The sequence below is a fragment of the Eleutherodactylus coqui genome, chromosome 8 (assembly GCF_035609145.1).
Source record: "Eleutherodactylus coqui strain aEleCoq1 chromosome 8, aEleCoq1.hap1, whole genome shotgun sequence".
NCBI lineage: Eukaryota > Metazoa > Chordata > Amphibia > Anura > Eleutherodactylidae > Eleutherodactylus > Eleutherodactylus coqui.
This window is the reverse complement of record NC_089844.1, coordinates 81,871,945-81,895,686: the sequence shown is the minus strand read 5'-3', so window position 1 is coordinate 81,895,686 and position 23,742 is coordinate 81,871,945. Positions and strand designations below refer to the sequence as shown.

The 23,742-nt window shown below is 40.5% G+C and overlaps 1 protein-coding gene across 1 annotated transcript in view; it reads right to left on the bottom strand.

Annotated features, from left to right (window-relative positions):
* LOC136576556 (sodium channel protein type 2 subunit alpha-like) overlaps positions 1 to 23,742 on the bottom strand; it is a 200,256-nt gene that overhangs the window by 22,778 nt on the left and 153,736 nt on the right. The window contains exons 18-21 of the mRNA XM_066575925.1: positions 17,890 to 18,013; positions 15,282 to 15,436; positions 9,963 to 10,136; positions 2,375 to 2,497 (exon numbers count right to left, since the gene is read on the bottom strand). Coding sequence (XP_066432022.1) covers positions 2,375 to 2,497; positions 9,963 to 10,136; positions 15,282 to 15,436; positions 17,890 to 18,013 — 576 coding nt within the window. The remainder of the gene's footprint in view (positions 1 to 2,374; positions 2,498 to 9,962; positions 10,137 to 15,281; positions 15,437 to 17,889; positions 18,014 to 23,742) is intronic.

Below are 23,742 nucleotides of genomic sequence, written 5' to 3'. Positions count from 1 at the left end.
TTCATAAAGAATATTTAGGAGCAATTCAAGTGAACATCAACAATGTATCCATGCTTCGGATGAAATACATTTATTTTCTGATAGCCGGAAGGATTAGATATTGAATTAAAGGGTCTATTAAACAGAAATGTTTCAAGATATGGATCCCACAATCTATTTTTAAGCCAGACTGTATTTTCTGCGATTTACCAGGGTATGGCTCAAGGAAGTTTTCTACTGTAACCACTTATTCTATTACGAGCATAATACAATATCCTCATATGAACCTAATCAGCTACTGGCACAACTGACTTTACTGTATGCCTTCCCAATACTTTACTGGGAAGTTCTAGACCATCAACTCAAAATTTGTTATGCCATGGTTTTCATCATAACTATATACCTATTGTTAATACTGCAGCTTAAAAAAGAAGAAATTACGGGTTAAGTTTTATTTTTTCTCATGTTGCTGCTATGTATGATGCTACTGGCTTTAGTATAATATTTAACCATAATCAGGTAATATATACCTGACATCTTTTTTTTTTCAGGGCTTCAAACCCAAGACAAAAAATAAATTCTTTTAGTAATAATAAAGTAACCAATTCTTCACTTTTTCGATTCGATGATAAAATCCATTTTTTCACTTGTATCTTTTGACTGAAGGCTACCATATTCACTGGGAAACTCACTGATTCTGAGAGTGGCAGCACCTGATGACCTACATGCACAGTCATTATCTGCTGAAGTGCATAGATGATAAAAATACAACTGAGTATATGACCACATCTCCAAGGACAGGGAGCAGGCAATCCCATTCTCAGGATCTAAGACGTGATTTTCATAGATCTGGAATTTACCAAATAAGACATTTAAAATGTTAAGAAAATGTTTTGACCATAGCCATAATATATAAGGGAATGTATACCAATCAGTCATAACATTAAAAGAAGTGGGATATGTTAGGCAGCAAGTGAACATTTTCTTCTTGAAATTGATATGTTGGAAGCAGGAAAAATGGGCAAATGTGTAGTGTAAGTGTCTTGTAGTGTGATCGAAAAGACAAGAGCCAAATTCTGATGGCTAAATTGCTGGGTAAGAGCATCTTCAAAACAGCAGGACTTGTGAGGTGTTCCTAGCACACAGTAGTTAGTACCTACCAAATGTGGTCCAAGGAAGGACAACCAAGGAACTGACGACAGGGTCATGAGCACCCAAGGCTCATCATGCGTGTTGGGAGCAAAGGCTAGCCAGTCTGGTCCGATTCCACAGAAGAGCTACTGTAGCACAAACTGCTGGCTATAATAGAAAGGTGTCAAAACATATAGTATAGTGCTTTACAGCTTGTTACATTTGGAACTATGTAGCTGCAGACTGGTCAGAGTGCCCATGCTAACCTCTGTCCACCACTAAAAGTGAATGGGCATGTGAGCATCACAAAAATGCACACATGAGCATCAGAACTGGACCATGGAGCAATGGAAAAGGGTGGCCTGGTCTGATGAATCATGTTTTATTTTATGTCATGTGGATAGCTAGGTATTTGTGTGTTATTTACTTAAGAAAGAGATGGCACCAGGATGCACTATGAGAAGAAGACAAGCCAGCGGAGGTACTGTGATGCTCTGGGGAATGTTCTGCTGGGAAATCCTTGGTTCTGGCACTGATATGGATGTTACTTTGACATGTACCACCTACCTAAACATTGTTGCAGACCAACTACACCCCTTCATAGCAATGGTATTCTCTGTCACACTGAAAAATTTGTTCAGGAACGATTAGAGGAATATGACAGAGTTCAAGGTGCTGAGTTGACCCAAAACTCAAAAAGCTAAATTCGATAGAGCATCAGTGGGATGTGCTGGGAAAATATGCCTGATGCATGGAAGTCTCACTTCACAACTTACGAGATCTGCCACTAACATCGTGTTGGAATCCATGCCTCAATAGGTCAGAGGTGTTCAGGTGGTATGAGGGGGGCCTATACAGTATTAGGGAGGTGGTTTTAATGTTATGACTGATCGTTATATAAATATATATCACAAAAACAACTGGGCCGTGACAACTTTTCTTAAAAAGGTGCTTGTCACTTTGGATGAAATGTTGGCTTCTGTAGTATACAGTGTGCCCAAGTGAACCAAAATAAGAATATTAAAAAGAAGTTAGTACTATTTCTGTTGAATAGACTCAATCATGAGCAAAGCTGATACATGTGGTAGCGTATGGTATTTGCAATGTGTTAAAAGCATCCTATCCAATATCTGTTAATGATAAACAGTACTTATGAGATTATTGCAGCATCTCTGCATGGATTTATCATTCCTTGTGCTTGTTCTAACATGCATGATTTATTTCTATGCATGCATTAATTTCAAGGTCTTTAAGGTTATCTTACCCTCATCCCTTCAAACCGTGACAGGGCCCTCAGAGGTCTCAATGCCCTTAGTGTCCTAAGGGACTTAATAGCCCCTAATTCTGAGTAGCCCAAGGCATTAGCTATTAAGCTAACCAAAGATACCTATACAAAAACACAAAAGTAATAATCTCATTGGTTTTCCCAAATCTTAAATCATTTAGCGCATCATAAACCAATGGCTTATGCAGATCATGATGTTGGAAGTCCTCTGCGCCTCACACCTAAAAATCTTTAAAAAATGAAATATTGTGAAAATTTATAGCCACCTGTTAATAAAATCAAGATTAGTATCCTTACCATCTTTTCTTGGTTAAAGTCCATCCTGAATACACTAAAACATGAACCTATAGAAAGAAAAATAAGAACATCCCTATCTCCATCCTTGGGTCTTACCCTTATGCCTTCAAATCTTGATAATGCACGTAGAGGTCTCAATGCTCTCAAGGTCCTTAGAGACTTAATAGCAGCTAGTTCATCATAACCGAGGGCAACCGCCACAAGAGACATGATAGAAATCTGTTCAGAATTAATGGCATTATTAATCATGGCCTTATTGTTTTTTTGTTGGCCTGAGTAGTTTGTTTAATGAATTTTAGGTGGTATAATATGATGACTATATTTATATTTTGTTTCATTTAGAATAAAACATTTATTTAAAAAACTGAACAAAAACAGCCAAAAAAGAATCTAAAATGCAGAATATATAAATTTAAGTACAACATTCACTTTGCTATATGTGTTGTTTTTTAACATTATGGGGGAAATTTACCAAGCCCAGCATTTCCTGTGCCAGGCTTAGTAAGAGTTTCCCCAATGCACAATACACTGAATACATAAAGTTCTCCCTGCACCTTCACAGAAATGTGCACCTGGTCCCTATTAGGCATACATTTCTGGTATAATTAAAATCTGTTTGGGGTGTAAATTATACATAAATCTGTTGGTCCAGGGTGACCATGCCTCTCCCAAAGCCTCGCCCACTTTTAGGAAAAGTGGTGGGCTAGTGCAGGAGAAAGAAAGATCGCAAAATGCTTATGCAAGCTGGGCTTGCACTCAAATTTGAGATATTTCTACTCAAGTATTCTGGCATAGACTTGTTAGTAAATGTCCCACTTTGTGCATTACGAAGCTCTGATATTGCAATTTTTGAGTTTATAAAATTACACTAAAATATCTTTCATTAACAGTGCTTTTTAAATATATTTTAAATTGTTTATGTGAGTTACATTTTCTGGGGAAACTTGTTTTTTTCAAAAACATCTTTAAGAATATTTTCCAGACATTTTTCATACTAAGCATTAATAACATTATAGTTATTTTGGTGACTGATAAAGTAAAAAAATGCAATAATATTGTATATTAATGTTCTACTAATCCAATATTTTCTGTATAAAACTCTAATTAAAAAAAGAAGAAGTAACCAATCAAGAGGAAAAAAAAGCAGTCCTTCGGGGCTAGAAAAACACAATATTTAAGAGAAATAAAGTGTTAAAAAAATGTATGGTTTAATTTTGGATCCGAAGACAAGTTAGTGCCTATCCAAAAGCTTAGACTACGAAATATTTATTGGGCCTAGATAAGTACTTTTTTTCCCTATCACAAAAGCAATGAAAGCAAGCAGTGTGAATTATAAGATAAAATGATATAAAGATAATGTTATTTGAGAAATCAAAAAATATTTGTGTGATTTCACATGAAAAAAATATTTCAATTCTAATGAAAGATTTGGTTTCACAAATGGAACATAAATCATAAAGCAAAAATCATAATCAAAAGTAAAACTAAATGAGGTGCACCACAATAAAACCACATTTTAAACAAATCACACCACTCTCATAGTTCCTTTCATTAGAATCATACTGCAAGCAGTGATCGAATTTGCAGCTAATATTTTATGTCGAAAATGTGTGTCCAAAATATAAACACTCTCTTCTTAAGATAATTCATGTGAACTTATTTTTTTACTTGGTTATAAGCAATATTTTTTTTTACATAGCTGTTATAAAGTGAAATCTGAATATATATTCGACCACTGCTTGCCACATACAATGTTATATGGGCAATAATGCAGCTGATTAACATACCCGCTACTGAAAAATTTTAGCACCATTGATTCCTTTGCAACTGGCACTCAACCTTAATGTTTCTGATTACCCTTCAGTCTTCTTCATATATCCTTGATGAAAAAGTATGTGTTATTAGTAACAGTACTTACCATGTACTGTCGATGCAAAGGGGGGAATGCCTGATGTATTTTAAAATGAAATTTTCTGGTTTTGGAACAAAAAACATTTTTGTCTTTTCTTGCTGAAGCTTAAATCCCACAAAAATCACTATGAATGAATAATTCAAACGACACAAATGGGCCATATCTACTAGATCATTTGTGGCTCTTTCTTGGCTATCGACTTCAGTTATGAATTGCAATTGGCACAAAATGTTTTTGGTTTGCTTTCTTTTCGGTTTTTCTTTTGTACGTTTAAGGTTTACTTGCTCTCTAAACAGCCACGCAATGAAATCTAAAAAAAAGGGCCCAGGGCAAACATTAGAACTACAGTACTGATCAGAATACTATTCTTTCATTACCTCAGAGGTCAAATAGACTATTCAGAATTTATTTTTCAAAATACCTGTGGGTCCATCTGATTAAAAATATTTCTGGATCCAGTGTAACCTAATAAGAGCTTGCAGAAATGAAAGGGTTTTTTTAACCCCAATTTCAAAAAGTTGTAAAACTGTAAAGTGAATACAAATGTAAAGACAAAAAGAATACAATGATTTGGAAATCTAATATAACCATATTTTTTTCACTGTAGAACATAAAACACGTTAGGAGGTGAAATAGACATTTTTCTATTTCATTAAAAAAATTAATTCAAAAAGTTGAGAGAGGCCAGAAAAGGCCCGAAAAGTAAGTGGTACTAATGAAGTACAGCTGGAGGATCAATTTTATACTAAGACGCATGACTATTTATTCTTTGCTTAGAGATACAGAGTCTCTTAGGCCTCCCTCACACAGGGCGTTTGCAGAAATGCAGCGTTTTGCAACGCTGCGTTTGCTGCAGATTCCGCCCCATTTCAGCAGCGCTGGCATACCTTATGCCAGCGTTTTGGCTGCGTTTTCAGCTCGGCTGAAGACGCAGCCAAGAATGCTGCAAAGAAAAAAAAAAGCAATACTCACCTAGCCGCTGCAGTCCGGGTCGCGGCCGCTGCTCTCTGCCGCTGATCCGGGCTTTCTCGGCACTCCTAAGTCTATTGCCGGAGGCCAGGTTTGAGAACCGCGGCTCCGGCAATAGAGTGCTGTGATTGGTTGTCCGCGCTTGCTCGATGCCCAATCACAGCCCTTCATTGACTGTCTCAGCCAATCAGCGCCGGCAAGCTCTGATTGGCTGAGACAGTCAATAAAGGGATGTGATTGGGTATCGAGCAAGCGCCGACAACCAATCACAGCACTCTTGCCAGAGCTGGGGTTCTCAAACCTGGCCTCTGGCAAAAGACTTGAGAGTGCCGAGGAAGCCCGGATCAGCGGCAGAGAGCAGCGGCTGCGACCCGGACTGCAGTGGCTAGGTGAGTATTTACTTTCTTTTTTTCTCTCTACCTAGCTGGGACTGATTTTCGGGGTGAGGGCTTCTATTGCAAGCCCTCACCCCGAAAATCGGCGAGCGGTTAACGCTGCCAAAAACCGCTGCCCATTCATTTCAATGGGCGACGCAGGGCTGAAAACGGCCAAAAATAGGACATGCATCGCTGACAAAGCACAACGTTGGAAGGTGCTGCATTTTCAGCCCTGTGTGAGCAGCCCCATTGAAATGAATGGGAGTGTTGTACAGCGTTTAGCGCTGGGCTGAAAAGGCAGCGCTAAACGCTGTATAAACCGCCCTGTGTGAGGGAGGCCTTAGAAGCAAAGATAGTCAAAGTTTTGCCAATCTGTGAAAAACTGTATCTAAAAATGATAGAACAATTTCAGAAAAATGTTCCCCAATGTAAAATTGCAAAGACTTTGAATAACCCACCATCTATGGTACATAATATCATCAAAAGATTCAGAGAATCTGGAGAAATTCAAGTGCACAAAGAACAAGGCCGACAGTCAATATTGGATGCTTGAGATCTGCGAGTTTTCAGGCATATCAATGCTTTAAAAACAGGCATGACTCTGTAGTGCAAAACACTTCCAGAAATCATTGTCTGTGAACGCAGTTTGCTGTGCAATCCACAAATGCAAGCTAAAACTGTATCTTGCAAAGAAGACGCCATATATCAACACAATCCAGAAATGCTGGCATCTTCTCTGGACCAAAGCTCATTTAAAAAGCAGCTGAGGCAAAATGGAAAACTGTTCTGTGGTCAGACGAATCAAAATTTGAAATTCTTTTTGGAAACCAGTGGACTTAAGAGGAAAGGGACCATCCAGCTTGTTATCAGAACACATTTCAAAAGTCACCATCTCTGATGGGGTTGCATTAGTGCCTATGGCATGGGCAGCTTACACATTTTGAAAGGTAGAATAAATACTTAGCAGTATATAGAGGCTTTAGAACAACATATGCTCCCATCAAGACAATATCTCTTCCACAGAAGGCCTTACATATTTCAGCAAGACAATACTAAACCACATACTGCCTCCATCGCATGACTTTGCAGAAGAAGAGTCCGGGTGCTGAACTGGCCTCCCTGCAGTCCAGACCTTTCACCAGTAGACAATATTTGGCACACTATGAAATGAAAAATCCGACAAAGACGACTGAGGGCTGTTGAGCAGCTGGAATCCTACATCACACAAGAATGAAAAAACATTCATGTCCCAAAAGTCCAGAAATTGGTCTGCTCACTTCCCAGATCTTTATAGACTGTTGTAAAAAGTAGAGGGGATTCTACACAATGGTAGACATGGCCGTGTCCCAACTTTTTCAAGATGTGTTGCTGCCATCAATTTCTAAATGAGTTAATCTTTTTAAATGAAATGGCTAAATGTCCCACTTTCACCTTCTGGTGTGTTCTATTATGAATAAAATACAGTTATATGAGATTTCCAAATCATTAATATCATACTTTTTTTCTCTACATTTATTTACATTTTACACAGTTCCCAAAATTTGTTGGAATTTGGGTTGTACACTGATGTCCCCTATCACCCACCAACAAGCAGAACAATGGTACAGCTATAGCCTTCTGAACAGTACTCAACACATCAATATCCAAATGTGTTGATGTGTCTAGTCTTGCAACTCAATTAAGTGAACTTTGCAGAGGTAAAGAACCAAACACAGCCACGGCATTAGTGTATCTGGATGCTAACCGCAGAATGGGTAGAGTCAAGATACACGCCCCCCCAACCAACGCCCCTAACAGGATTGGCTGCCCAGGAGAATGGGTGGCCATCATCTGCCATGGCGATAATGTTGGCTGTAGGCTCCACACAAATCCCCCTCCGCCGCTGGCCATTCTTTCCTTAGCAGCCTCCTGCGCTGTTCTGCTGGTCATATAATTGGAGGCCACGGAGGAGATACTGCCACAGCATGGAGGGGTGAAACCATAGCCGCAGACCCACTGACAGCTGAGCCCATGAAAGTGGCGCAGCAGGAGCAGCGGGACACAGCGCTGGTGAGCATCACCAGCAGAATGGGCGAGGGACGTGAAAAGCGGCACCGCTGTAAGCCCCAGCAGAGCAGTGAGTGAGCTGAGCTCCGTCGGGCAGTCACACAGCAGCGAGAGAAATCGGCGCGGTGCATCTGCTGCGGCCCCACTGCAAGCCCCAGCGGAGGAGTCAGTGTCCAGAGCTCCGCCAAGCAGTGACACGCCGGCGTAAGGTTGACACCGGCGCCATCTTCTGCTTTGCTGCAAAACAGGGCAGCACAGTGGTGGGGACACCAAGCATCCAGGAGCTTAGGGGTAAGCAGGTGGGAAGGAGCGAGGGACACAGTACACTGGCAGCAGCTGTATTATTGAGCCTCTCGGGAGCTGGGGGTGTGATAGGGGCGTTCCTACTGTCAAACCCATAGGTTCCTGGTGGCATCAAGATACACTAATGCCCACAGCCATACCTACATTAATGTAGCATGCTAGAGAGTGCCACTGCTTCTTTGTTCTGCTGATTGGTGTGGATCTCAACCGGGCATATGTTTATGACCTATCCTAAAAAAAAAATCAATGCTAAATTTGAAAAAAAAAACCCTTTTAGACTATTTTGGGTAGTGAGAGATAATAATTGATACAGATACTGATATTCTTAAGTGTAACAACTAAGAAAAATAGTAAATGGCACTTAAATCTGAATAAAATGCTTTGCATTTCATAATTGAAGGCATAGAGTATCATAGGTCATAAACAAAATTACATTTTTGAAAAATTGTTAATGGTCAACTGTTTATTACTACGCAAGAGTGAGTAGAGTGCTGGCTTACCGAATGTTAAAGGGCCACTTCGGTGAATTCTTTTCATTCATTATGTAGCTATCACCCCATTGTATATAGGTCAGCTAGTATTACATTGGTTAGTTATTACTTTCTATCTGGCCTCTTTTTCCTCAGATGGTATGTAATGTTATTCTGACCAGCTCAGATCTGCTTGGGGTATGCTGTCTGAAATTAGTCAATTTCTCAGTTTGTGTTATGCTATTATATAGACCCTACTACAGAAACTGTATAGAGCGGGGCACAAGAATTCCTATCACAGTTACTGATGATGATCACAAAACTCCTGTCACACACTTATAATAGAGGAGATCCCAGCCCAGCCTCCTGACTATGTACTTATGGCCTGTAGCTTATTTAGATGAATATAGAAGGTAATGATAATTCAACTTTCCCCACAGCAGGCAGAAATGGTAAACCCGCAAGCTAATGCTGCACTGATGCATTATGGGATAGATTTGAAAGTGAAAGTAACAACTCTCACTCTCAGGACAGGGGGCTGCACTGCATGAATGTGGCAACAATACACAGAGGAGATCTCCAGAGTGCGACGGGCAATCAGGTGGTGGGGGGGCAGGCATGGAAAAAAGGGCTTTTGACCGGAGTGGCCCTTTAAGTTTTGATGTAAAAAAATACAAATGATATCAACGAAAATAGCAGAGAAACTAAACTAAATGGTTATTTAGAACTTAAGATTTTAGTGATGAATATAATTACCACATGAGCAAAAAAATGTCACATTTAAAATTTAGTAGTATAAATGATCAAATTATTGCAATAGGTAATACATGTAATGAACAGAAAGCAATAAGGCTAATGTAATATTCTAATATAAATGTCTTCAATCGGCATATACCTTTCGAACACACTGTAATTCAATGAATATCTTAGCAGGTCAAATAAAAAAATCAGCAAAAAAAAAAGAAGGGTTTAAAACAATTATGAGATAAAATAATTTCCCATTTTTTGTCAGATTAGAAATTAAAAAAATATTTTACAATTTTTACAGACGCAGGTGTATTCTTATATGACATTAATCTTGCGCTAAGCATTATTCTATACACTTAATGCTAGATTTCTTTTGAATGTTTTTACTCGGTTATCATACAGATATAATAAGGTATTTGGTGTAATTATGTATTATTGATACCTACATCAACAATCAGGAAGTCCAGCCAGCACCAGGCATTGGTGAAATATTTGGCGAATCCATAGGCCACCCATTTAAGAAGCATCTCAAGAATAAAGATGTAAGTGAAGACTTTATCAGCATATTCAAGCATGGTCTTTATCGTTTTCCTCTGCTCAATGTAAATGTCTTCAAAAGCCTAAAATTCATAAATTAATATAATATTCACTTAGGCGGCAGAAATTATATCACAAAGGTTATTTAGTATAGGAAATAGACAGCTGAGGGGTGACCTGATAAATATGTATACATATATCAAGAGTTAATACAGGGATCTCTCCCATGATCTATTTATACTTATCCACTACTCGTACATCCTGCAATATATTTTTGGGTGGGTGGGTGGGGAATTAACGGCATAAATGACATGATACATTTTTTTCTGTGGGTTGTGACAGATACTAAAATTATATTTTTGAGCTATCCACTTTTTTCTGTAATTATTTTTTTAGCATCACTGCATTCAAAGTCCCATAGCTTTTCTATTTTTCCATCGCCAGAGCTCTGTGCGGGCTTATTTTTTGCACAACGAGCTGTACTTTTTATAGTTTTTAGTTTTGGTACCATATTGGGTTATATACAGCTTTTTTGATCACTTTTATTGCATTTTTTAGGAGGCAAAATGAACAAAATAGGCATTTTTGCTTCATTTTTTAGTTTAGTTTTGTTTTTATTATAGCTTTTGTCATGCAGGATAAATAGTGTGTTCAATTTATTGTACATGTCATAACGGATATGAGGATATATAAAATGTGTTTTTGTTTTGTCTTTATTTATTCTTTTACGTTTTTTATGTCCATGTAGGGGACTTGAACCAGAAAAGTTATGATAAGGCATTGTAATTTTTCTGTACTGCAATGAATTATCTCTTACAATAGTGATCACAGGCTATGGTAAATCCGGATGCCATTGTCTGCCATCAGGTTACCAAGGCAACCCATCTGCCCTCTGAGATTACATAGTGGAGGGTTGATGACATCACAGAGGGAACCTGAACCCTTTACATACCATGATCTACAGTGATTGCAACAAGTAAGTGGTTAACAGGGGGCTTTGGTGCACCCACCAATCCCTGCTGGTGCAGTGGGAGGCCGGCTGTCAATCACAACCAGCTCTCCTTCTGCAGGATGGCATAGGCTCACTTCTGAGCTCATGCCATCTACAGGATGTTACGTTAAAAACAATGCGCCAGAAATGGCCCTGTTGTCAATTTTCTCAGGCTCCATATCAGGGGCGAAAAAGGGTCTACTTAGATTCTTAATTTTAGCAATGAGGCTGGAGAACATGGACAATTTAGGACAATTGGAGGAGATCATCGCCAGAGATGACAATGTGCTTCAGAAGCTCTATGCGACTTGGGCGATATGGTTGACATTACGATCATCCGATCGACTCAAGGAATGGCTCCTCAGAGGGGATATTCCCAATTAAGTTGCTACAGCTCCAACAAATGTACAAAGGTACAAATTGACGATTGGGGACGGTGCTCCCAACGGGCGTAGTGGAGATCTTTTTTATCTATTTCTTTCTCATTTCTTCCTTCTCTTTTACTTTCATGCTCTAATTTCTGAAGCTTTCTTTATAACTATTTGGTTAGAAAAAAATTTTGCAGAGTAAGCTATATGAACCATGTTTTTTGTGGCAAGATATGGTGGATAATTCCATGATGTAATTGTCCGCATTAGTTGAATGTATGACTAAATAAAATCTGTTTGAACCATAAAAACAATGCGCCCAGGACGTAAACTTATATCCTGTGCTATTAAGAGGTTAAGAAGAGTTCAAAAGTGGTCAAAAAAGGTCTGGACGCCTTTCTTGAGCATAAGAATATTACATGTAGAGATGAGCGAACGTATTCGTTTCGAGTAATTACTCAATCGAGCACCGCGATTTTCGAGTACTTCAGTACTCGGGTGAAAAGATTCGGGGGGCGGGGGAGGCGTGGTGGCGCGGGGGGTAGCAGCGGGGAACAGGGGGGAGCCCTCTCTCTCTCCCTCTCCCCCCCACTCCCCGCTGCAACCCCCCACTCACCCACGGCGCCCCCCGAATCTTTTCGCCTGAGTACGGAAGTACTCGAAAATCGCGGTACTCGGGCGAAAAAGTGGCGTGGCCGAGTACGCTCGCTCATCTCTAATTACATGTTATAGTAACTGATTACTTCAAAAGCGTTGTTGATCCAGAAGGTTATACTGTTTGCCAGATTTACAGTCAGGAAGACATTTTCGCCCTAATATGAGGTAAATTGGCTTCTACTTCATGTTTTTTTTCCCCATCCTCTATAGCAGTATTGCAGGATAACAGGCTAAACTGGATGGATGGATGGATTTTTTCAGCCTTATATATATACATGCACCAGACTAAAACTAAAACTCAGCTTTTGGAGGTCTTTTCTAATTTATTACCTTACCTAAATGCCAGCATTCTGTAGATCCCCCATTGTTCTTCATTGAATCACATCTGAGGTCGGTGTTGACCATGACTACTGAGCATCACTGACACTTAACCTGACATGCTATATAGAAAATACTAGCAGTACAGTTTACTGTTATAGTATTTACTATACTCTCTGCTCAGTGTTCATGGTCCACTTAGGTTTCAGCTGTAGCCTAGTAGTGAATAAAATGTCATCTCTCCAATGGTGGTATTTATGTAATTAAAGCATACGTAACTTTTCAGATGACTTTTCAGAATATTATTTGTGTGTACGTGATAAATAATACTATATCCATGCATTACATGACTTGTATCCTGTATTTTCCCACATTTCCCCCCCCCTACAGGGTGTACATCTATTTCTCAGTTCTCTCAGAGCTGGTGTGAGGAGCCTGGCTGCCATGCTGTGTTCTATATGCTTAAATATAGAGAACTACAGATCCTGCTCTTTAACTGTCAGTAACATACACACACATAAATAACGTCATAGTTTAGGAGTGTACAGCATTGGGTCGGGCTCACATGACCTGATGGGATTCCGCATACAAAAGGCAGCATATCTGTAGCAGATTCCAGCTGTGAGCCTGGCCAGTGACCATGCATACGGCACTAACCTGTATTGTGTATGGCCACCTAGGCTCGCAAGCAGTCATGCGTAGTACTGGAGCTTTTTTTCGTTTGTGTTTCCTGCGCCATCGCTTACCGGTGACGTGGATACCCGCAGCACATGCACAATGTTAATTGCGTATGGGCCGCGGGTCAGATGCCTCCATTGACTTCAATGAAGGCAATCCGCATGGAGTCTGCAGCAAAATAGAGCATGCTACGATTTTTCTTTTGCTCGTGTAATACGCAATTCATAACTGCAATTGTAAAGGAAAAATCAAAACTATATGCCTTTCAATGGCTGCGTTTTGCTGTGGAAAGTCTATGCAGACTGCGATCACAGATTCCGCAATTAAAATCCGTCCGTGTAATACCCTTCCTTACTGAGCATTGCAGATGTGAACAAACAGCAGCAGAGAATTCACCATCACCTCCAGCACCTCATCTGTGTGTGATTGTCTTCCCCTCCATTTCTCCTCCCTCTCCCCTGTGCTCTCATAGACTTGAATGAGCACCATGACTTATCCCCCTCCCTCTGTCTATTGTTTATGCATTTCCTGTTAATTATTTGACAGCAGGCAGTGGACAGCAAGCTGGGAGGAAGACCCCTAGTGGCTAACATTATAGAGGGGCTTTTCAGCACAGAAGTAACATTTCAAGTAAAATAAGTAAATAGCAGTTTTGCTACAGAAGTTTTCACATTTGTTATCATATAAGCGCAAATTGCTTGAAAAGTTAGTAACAATTTAACTTTAAGTAATATGACTGCCCAAAAGTTGAGTTTTCACATAAAAACAGGGGATAGTGTTATTTCCAAATTAATGCAGAAAGATCAATAGTTCAGAATAAAAGAGCACGAATAAATCCCACGCAGCAGGTGATTAACAGAGCGGAGTCAAATTCTCCACAACACATTACAATACCTCTCACTGCTCTGATGGGGTATATAAGGGGTGGGCAGCCTTCACACGAGCTTTTATCGCGGCAATTTTTCCATGATAAGATGCTTGCCGAAAATCGCGACCATCTGATGCATTGAATTCCAATGCTTCTGTTCAGAAGGGCGATTTTCCATTGCGTAGATTCATCTAGAAAGGATAGCGCATACGGAGCGCATTCCGTCTGGCCGCTTTTACACCATCTGGAAAAGATAGGTCTGGATCTATCTTCCATCCGGAATCCGTCGGCCAGTCCCATAGACTCCTATGGGAGCCTATGAGAGCTGCCGAAAAGGAAGGTTGGAGAGAGTTTAGCAGCATCTCTGCTAAACTCCCTCCTCCTTCTCTCACCCTCTCCAGCCCTTGTCGACTGCAGGCAAAGGGAGGGGGTGGGAGATTAGCACACTAGCATCCCTAAACTCCTGCCCCCTTCCATTGCTGGCAGCCGGCAAGGGGCAGGAGTTTAGCACGCTAGCTCTCGCCCAGTCCCAACACCTCCATTTACTGACAGCTGGCAAGGGGCAGAGATGGGGAGGCAAGGGGAAGGGAATTTAGCAGAGCCTGATGGTATTCCAGGCTGCCATGTATATGCGCTGCAGCCGCGGCCACCTGAACGGGCGTCACAATGGGATATGCAGCCATGACTTGGTCAGGGCTGCCTCTCGCTGATGTGATTTTCAGCCGCACTGTAGCGTGATGCAAGCGGCTGCAGATCGCAGCACCTGTGTGAAGGAACCTAAAGGCAGATAATCCAAGCATGCCTCCTAATTAACACTTTGCAGAAAACGCTGTAGAATCGCGTCCAAGTGGTTGCTAGCATATAATCCAGTTTATGGTTCCAATCTCCACAGGATGCAGATTTCCAACCAGCCTGAAAGGATAACACATAGTCTAGTATATTACAAATTTGCTTCCATATAAATTTATTAATCCTACTCACATTAAAGGGACTACAGAAAAACAGGCTTCACCCCACCAGCACCACCCTACGATCCATGGTTTCGCCTACAAGTTTCTTTCTTTCATTTAGCATTTTATGCCAGTTGGAAATCTGCATCCTGTGGAAATCGGAACCATCAACTGGATTATATGCTAGCAACCAAATGGACACGATTCTGCAGTGTTTTCTGCACAGTGTGAACTAGGAGGATAGTCTGCTTTCTCTTTATATCCCTCGTCAGAGCGGTGAGAGATATTATAATGCAGAAAGATAACTTCTTCGGAATTAACAAAAAAGTATATAATTAAAGTATAACAATTAGCCTTACACAATAGACAGAGCATGAGAAAAGGTTCTAGAGACTTACCAGAGCCCCACTGCTAAGTAAAATCATGAAGATAATGAATGTCTCAAACCAATTGTGCTCTACAATCAGAAAACAGGTTTTCCTGAGGTTCCACCATTGCTTTCCTCTTCCTTCTAATGTACTGACATCACAACATGGGAACTTCCTTATACACCCTGCAATCACAATGAGATAATTTAAATATTCATCTGTGCTTAATTCTGTCAATGACATTGATTCCTAGGCTATTCATTTGAGTGGCTAGCTGGCAATGCTACTTTTACCAATAAAAGCTGATTGCTGGTGGTTCCAAGAGGAGAATTTGGTGTTATTAGAGAAGGGGTAATTTTCAGAGGACAACTCCTTTTACTGATCAGATCTCGTCTAGACCAGTCATCATCAGAAGACAAATAGACTTATACTTAGACTCGATGTGACTTAAACAATGTTTTCTGGGCATTTACTAGTGATGACCTATCCTTAGGATAGTAGATAGAGTTTCGCAAGCAGCACAGGCAAAATCCCATAAGGACAGGACACAATCTCAATGCAGCAGCCACTGGGATTAATGCCAGGTCCCACAGTTCAGACAAAAAAAAGATAAAGTGGCAGCATCGATTGGTGCAAAAATCTTCAATAAATTTTATTCTCCCATAACAGGTAAAATAACAGGCGACGTTTCGACCCCCAATCTTGACAAAGACCCGAATGGGGTCGAAACATCGCCTGTTATTTTACCTGTTACTGGAAAAGAAAATTTATTGAAGATTTTTACACCAATTGATGCAGCGACTTTATCTTTTTCTACCCTTTCAATAGGTCATCAATAGTTGATTGGTGGGCGTCTGCCGAATCCCCACCGATCAGATGATCCTCCCACTGTCGGTGCAGTCGAGCCGGATGTGTGCATCATGGTCAGAGCTGGAAGTGTAATAATAAATGTTAACGACGCCTTCTATTACACTTCCAGATCTGAACACAATGAGGAGCTGAAAATGTAATGGATGGCATTGCTCCCTTTGATTTTACTGGGAGCAAAGCCTTTCTATTACACTTTCAGCTCTGATCCCAATGTGGATTTCCCACTTTCCAACTTTTTTCAATACTCTTACAACATTAATAAACTTTTCAAAGCATGTCTACTGTATCTGTCTTGCCTTCCATTGGATGCCCCTGCCACTTTTTCTCGCCCCCATGCACTCTGTCCGTGCAAATGCTGAAATGGTTGGTGCATTAGATCTGGTCAAGTGACTTCCGTTCTAATAAAAGAAACAGTGCAGGGGAGGCTAATGCTTATGCCCACCCTGTACCATCAAGACGGACTTACTGCACAGGTGCAAGTTTGAGCATCTGCATTCTTAAGATCAATGATGGCCCAGAACACATCTGCGCACATTCATCCTGTACAAGGTGAACTATAGCAGGACATCCTATAGCAACTGTTTCCAACAGTAGTAAAATTTGAGGTACTTGGAGGATAATTCATCCATCTCCCCCTGTGGTCCCAGGACAAGATTTTGTCCCATAACTGGAGGGTTGCTTTAACCCCTATAGAAGTCAATATGAGTTACTCAAATGGCGTAAGACAGCAAGCTAGGCTGTTTCTGTAACCTACAGAGACTCTGTCACCATCTTTTCGCACCCCTATCTGAGGGCAGCATAATGTAGTGACAATCACACTGATTACAGTGATATGTCTGATGTGCAGTATTTTTGGAGAAACTTACATTTTATTATCAGCTGCATATGCATAGAGGACTATTTGCAGTAGTCTTGGATATTCTAGCCACACTCACTGCACCCTCCAGCCACTGACTGACTGCTGTCTGCATAGAGAGGCCTTTGTCAATCATTGGCTGGAGGGAGGGTGGGTGAGTGAGTGGGACTAGCCTGCAGCTCATGAGTATGCTGGACTGTTTCCCTGTGTGGCTGCTACTAATAAAATGGAAGTTTCTCCTAAGCTACTGCACAGATCCACACAGTAGACATATCAATGGAATCAGTGACATGCACTACCGTATGGTGCTCTAAGTGAGGACTGCCAAAAAAAAAGGTGACAGATTCCTTTTAAGGGCTATGGAAACATGTGTAGTGTAGCTTGCTGTACTGTTTGAATAACTCCCTTTAGCCTTAATGGGACTCCCAAAAACAGTGTAACAATGCCAGCTCAGCTGTTTCTGTCCTCCCGATCATCATATACAACTTAGCCAAGGGTGATGGGGGTCCGAATTTGAAATGGGTGTGAGTACCAGAGATTTAACCAGCATCTACGGTATGCAGGTTTAATATCTTATCCCATGGGTATGCCATAATAAACCCAGATGGGGATATCGCTAAGTATTACAAACATTAATACTGTGAATGTTGTATTTCTTTTAATCAAAACATTAAATTTTTATAATTTCTTTTGCAGTATTCGGTAATTTTCCCTATGTCGTAATTGTTTTTAAAGTATCTCACGGAGAAATGTATTAAACACATGGAGGGCGATTATTATAGTTCCATAATATACCTATTGAAATTGCAAATGTAATTGAAAGATTAGTGTTTTGTACAGTGAGTGAATGCGTAGAAAATTACAAAAGTAAAAGCGTGGAGGACAATATTGGCACAGTTGGGTGAAAAATACCTTCTGTAAAGCAAGCCTCTGGTTCCGCGATTTCTTCTTGTTCTACTAGCGGTGCGGGTTCCCCTTCCCCTGGTGGTCTTATATCAACAGTGCTGCCTTCTGACGAGCTTGATAGGGTCAATTTCTGCAAAATAAGTGATTAACAGTTACAGTTATCAAAGAAAGCGAAGACACATTTAAAGTGTAGCTCTTCTTAAAATGACATTGCTTGTACACCATGTTTGTAACGAGGGAGTCGGTCATATTTCGTGCTGCCCATGGTAGAGGTGGCATGAATCTCTTGACAGGTTCCCTTTAACCCCTTTCTATTACTGTAGTTGCTTTTGCTTTTTTCATTTTCATTTTTCTATCGGCACTTTAAAAAATATTCTAACCTTTTTTTGTGGCGACAGGAACACATGAGGGTTTGTTTTTTTCGGAATGATTTGTATTTTTAAGGGTATCATTTAAAGTACCATATAATATATTTGAAGACTTTTATGTGAGACAAAATGGAAAAAGAACTCAATTATGCAATTGTTGGGTAAGTTTTTTTTAGGCATTTATGGTGCAGTAAAATGCCGCGTTATCTTTATTCTGTGGGTCAGCACGATTACGGCAATACCAAATTTAGACCTCGTTCAGGCGAGAGTTTTTTGTGCGCATCTAATAGGAACCAACAGGGTCTTATAGAAGCGTTCACATGAGAGAATGTTAGGCGCGTGAAACGGCGCGCATCTAACAAAGATAGGACATGCGAGTGCAGGTCGCATGTAGCTCTGTGGTGCGCACAAAAGATAGGGCCTGTCCTGTCTTTGGTACAAGCTGTGTAGTAGTTTCTATTGACTCCTATGGAGTTTATGGAAACTCCTGTGCAGGAGAAGAAGATTTCTGGCGACCGAGGGAATACCCCGCTGCTTACAAAACAACATTTGAAACCTGCTGCCCAGAAGCACATTTTAAATGTACCGCTGTAAACTCCTGGTAATCCCTGCGGGGACTAACAGGAATTTACAACAGGACATTTAAAATGTGCTTCTGGGCAGCATGTTTTAAATGCCCTGCTGTAATTCCCTAGTAGCCGGGGGGTAATAGGGGTCTCCCTCCACCTCTCTTCCTAAGGAATTTTCCTATGGAAGGGAGGGGTTACAGGGCAACCCCGAGAGTGTGGGAGGAGGGGGTGGGGCTAAAGGGACTGGCCCTCTAGCAATACCCCTCTAGCCCTGCCCCTTCTATAATTTGCAATAGGGAATCTCTGTGAGAAGCCCTATTACCCTGCCCCCTCTCTATCCCCACCCACTCTTTATGCGCTATGGGGATATCTCTAGGAGGTCCCCAGAGCAGGGAGAGAGAGAACGCGACTATGGATAAATTCCCTATAGCAGGGATAGAGAGCGGGGCTACAGGGGATTAACCCATAGTTCCGCTCCATCTATCCCTGCTATGGGTTAATATCTCTCTCTCCCTGCTATGGGGAAATCCATCTTTCTCCCCTCCTGGAGCAGCTGCACTTTTTAAAGTGAGCTCGCGATTTTCATGCACATGAAGCTCGGGGCTTCTGCAAATAAAGCTCCGCTCTTTTGCATATGAAACATTGCCTGTTCTCGTGAATTTTCCACACATGAGTGGCGATCTTTTTGCATGCCTATTTGTGCGCAAAAGACATGCTCATCTGAACAAGACCTTATGAAGTTTTTAAGCGTTTTTATTTTTCCTCCGATGGGGCTGTGTGAGGGCTTATTTTTTGCATGGTGACATGTAGTAATTGGTACCATTTTGGGGTACATAAAACGTTTTGTTTACTTTTCATTCAAATTTTTTCTTGGAAACATGGTGACGAAAAAAGTGTAATTCTGGGATTGTATATATATATATATATATATATATATATATTTATTTATTTTTTTTTTTAATGACAGTGTGCACTTTACAGAATTACCTAGATGAAATTTTACTTTTATGGATGCAGCTATACAAATTTTCAATTTTTTAAAAATTGTTATTTTGTTGATGTGAGTAGGAAATGTTTTTTTAAACTTTTAATATTTCTTCTTATGTATAATAATTAAAAAAACGTAATTTACTTATTTTAACTTTTTTTTAAGTCCCCATAGGGAACTTGAACTTGCGTATGATTTTTTTACATGGTATAATGCAATACTATGGTGCTACAGTATATTTTATCCTAAAACGGCAATCTATTGAGACATGTCACAGGCAGATCTTAATAGGTAATCATTTATTGCAGCCCTGGGGCTTTCAGAAGGCCTCAAGCTGCCATGACACCTGGACAGCTCTTTGCGATCTCCTTGCAGGGGGCATTTGGAAGATCAGAATCCCAATTGGGAGATTTAAATCTTGCTGTCCAAACTGACAATGACATTTAAAAGATTAACAGTTATAGCAGACTGTGGGTGTTTTGGGCAGGTGTCGGTTGTCAAAGATAGCTGACTCCTGCCGCATATGAAGCAAGCTTGGCTCCCATAACCACTTCATTATGATGACACCAATGTGCACCGAACATGTACAGTGCACTTCAGGGAGGAGTTAAATGTGCTGCCACGTTAAAGGGCACCCTTAAAATGCAGGAGTTTGTCTCTGACTGATATTGATGAACTAAAGACAGGCCATCAATATTTGATCAGTGGATATCCGAGTTCTTATACCCCAGGAGATCAGCTCAATCAAAGAGTTGCGGTGCTCATATTTTATCCCCTCACAAAGTCATACACACTGCACTCCTGACTGGTGAGTATAGGGTCTCTGGCCGACACCAGGTCTGATTCCGCTGCGAGATTTCATCTGTCAGAATCCGACCCGGCCGTGGACATGAGGCTTTAGGATTAGCAGATGATTTGAAGGTTAAATTAGAGTCAATGGGATGACAATCTGGTGTGAAAAGGAGACCAGTTTTAATTAAAGAACAGGAATTTATTAAAGCCTGATCTTAACAACAGAAGTGCATCATGGCCTAAAAAAAGGAGATTTCTGAAGACCTCTGAAGAAATGTTGTTGATGCTCATCAGGGTGGAAAGGATTACAAAATCATCTCTAGAGTGTTTGAACTCCACCAATCCACAGTCACACAGATTGTGTACAAACTGAGGAAATTCAAGACTACTATTACCCTCCCAGGAGTGATCGACCAACAAAGACCACACAAAGAACAAGGCATATAATAGTCCACGAGGTCACAGAGGAACCCAAAGTAACCTCTAAGCAACTAAAGACTTTCTCACATGAGCTAATGTAAATGTTCATAAATCTACCCTCAGGCCACGGAAAAACAATGGTGGGCATAACAGGATTGCAAGGAGGAAGCCACTGCTCTCCAAAAAGAACATTGCTGCCTGCCTGAAGTTTGCTAAAGATCACCTAGACAAGCCAGAAGGCTACTGGAACAATGTTTTATGGAAAGATGAGACAATAATAGAGCTTTTATGAATGTTATGTTTGGAGAAAGAAAAACACTGTATTAAAGCATAAAAACCTCATACTATTTCTGAAATACGCTAGTGGTAGTAACATAGTCTGAGACTGTTTTGTTGCATCTGAGCCAAGGCAGCCGGCCTGCCATTATTGACGGAACAATGAATTCTACCAGTAAACTCTAAAGGAAAATGTCAGAACATCCGTCCATGAGCTGAATCTCAAGAGAATGTAGGCCCTGCAGCAAGACAACGACCCAAAGTGCACAAGTCATTCTACAAAAGAATGGTGAAAGAAGAATAAAGTTAAAGTTTTGGAATGGCCAAGTTAAAGTCCTGACCTTAATCCTATGGAAATGTTATGGAAGGACCTGAAGCGATTGGTTCATGTGAGGAAACCTGCCAAGGTTTTCCGAGTTGAAGCTGTTTTGCATGGAGAAAACGGCTAAAATTTTTCCAAGCCGATGTGCAGGACTAGTCAGCAATTACTGGAAACATTTAGATGCACTTATTGCTGCACGAAGGGGTCACACCAGATACTGCAAGCACAGGTTCACATACTTTTGCAACACACAGACGTGATGTTGGATCATTTTCAAGAATAAATAGTTTTGATTAATTTGTTTGATTGGGTTCTTTTTATGTACTTTACAACTTGTGTGAAAATTGGATGTAGTTTTAGGTCAAATATAAACAGAGTTATGAAAAATCCTGAAGGGCTTACAAACGTTCAAGCACCACTGTAAATGGGAAAATACTTGGTAAAACTAAGAAGGAGAGGAAAAGAAGCTGTACTGTGACAACCAAAGTCAGGCAGCTGCTACTAACTGGATGCCTAAAAAGAGGGTTAAATGTGCAAGATAAAAACATAATCCTACCATTTTACAAGCATTAGTCGGAGCATACACAGAGTACTGGGCAGCAATGTACAAGATTTCACGGGAACAGTAGTCCCCTAGCCAAGACGTTCTCTTGAGGGTGAGACTTTGCAGGGATGACAGATGCGGCATGATACTTGGTAATGGAGTCTTTAATCAAAACAGGAATAAAACTTAAAATGGGAACAGAACTTAAACCAGATGGGAACACAGAAGCACGGACAGGACTCAGAACAGGCCTAGCTGGCTTGGGTCAAGAACTGAACGAAGTAAGGAACAGGACATGGAACATAGGACATTGACCAAGAAGCACAAGGTCAGGAACAGACTGGATTATATAGCAGGAATTAAACAGAAAATAGCAAACAGGCGATGAAATGAAAGAGTCGAGAACAGAGGCGTTTAAGGCTGTTTTTATACAGGTAAATGCGATATAGGTCTGAGAAAATTGGTCCTACATTGCACTTGCTTTCGCTTCGATTTTTCAACTATTGCAATGCGTTTTGGCTTTTGGAACGCACAATTCGCTTGGCTGTAACATGCATTTTTTAATCCACGTTTTTAATGCACGTGGAAAAAAATGCGTTGCACTCGTGTGCAAGTCACATGGTAAGCAGGGGCCACGCAATTTTTCACACTCAACATGGGAAATAATGGACGATTCATAGGATATGGTGAAAATTAGGAAATACTGTGATTTGGCAATTGCCAGTGTGTATTAACCCTTTGAAAATAATGGGTTGTTTTCACGTGTGATTTCTGTGCATCTTGCAATAGAAATTGTGCGTGAAAATCGCCTGTGTAAATTCATTGTGGAGGGTGATGTCCCTAAGAAACCTCAAACATGAGATCACCAGAGGACGGCAGCTGCATACTTAGTTTATAAGCACCGGTAGTTCAGCATAGAAGTTTATGTACATTGAAGGGCATTTTATGTATCACATTTAATATATTTTCAGATGACTCTGCTCTATTGAGAATCCTTGCACATTCTAATTTTGGCATACAGCTGCAGCATCTTCTGTTCTCAGACTGTTCATAGATTAGTGATTTTCTTATATTAGGTTCTCATTTCCTTCTACATTACTTCCTTAATTCCTTGCCTGTGAATGAAGACAAATTTCTTAGAAACAATGAGCAGTCATTTAAGATTCACAGATTGCTGGCCATATATATTAGATATACAGTATATGGGCCAAACCTGCCAATATTGGTGGGACCCACATACCATCTAAGGTCTATGGGGGCTTCCAGACTCTCCCCCGATGGCAGATGACGGGTGGCAGAGAACGATTTGGGCCGTTGGACTTTAACATGTCCAATCCTTTTGTTCTCCGGGAGATAAGCCACCACTAGAGAAGTTTAGCAGTGGCTTCCTCCTCTATCATTGATAACACATGCACACTTGGCTGAGCTAGCCATTCATTTGTATGAGTATTTGAGCTAGTTGCTGGCCTAATGAACATATGGCCAGCTTTTGTCTGCTCTTTAATTCACATTAATACAATATTTAGAATCCTACTTCTCTCCAACTCAGTAGCTCAGGCCAGGTAGGGCTTTCCTTGGGA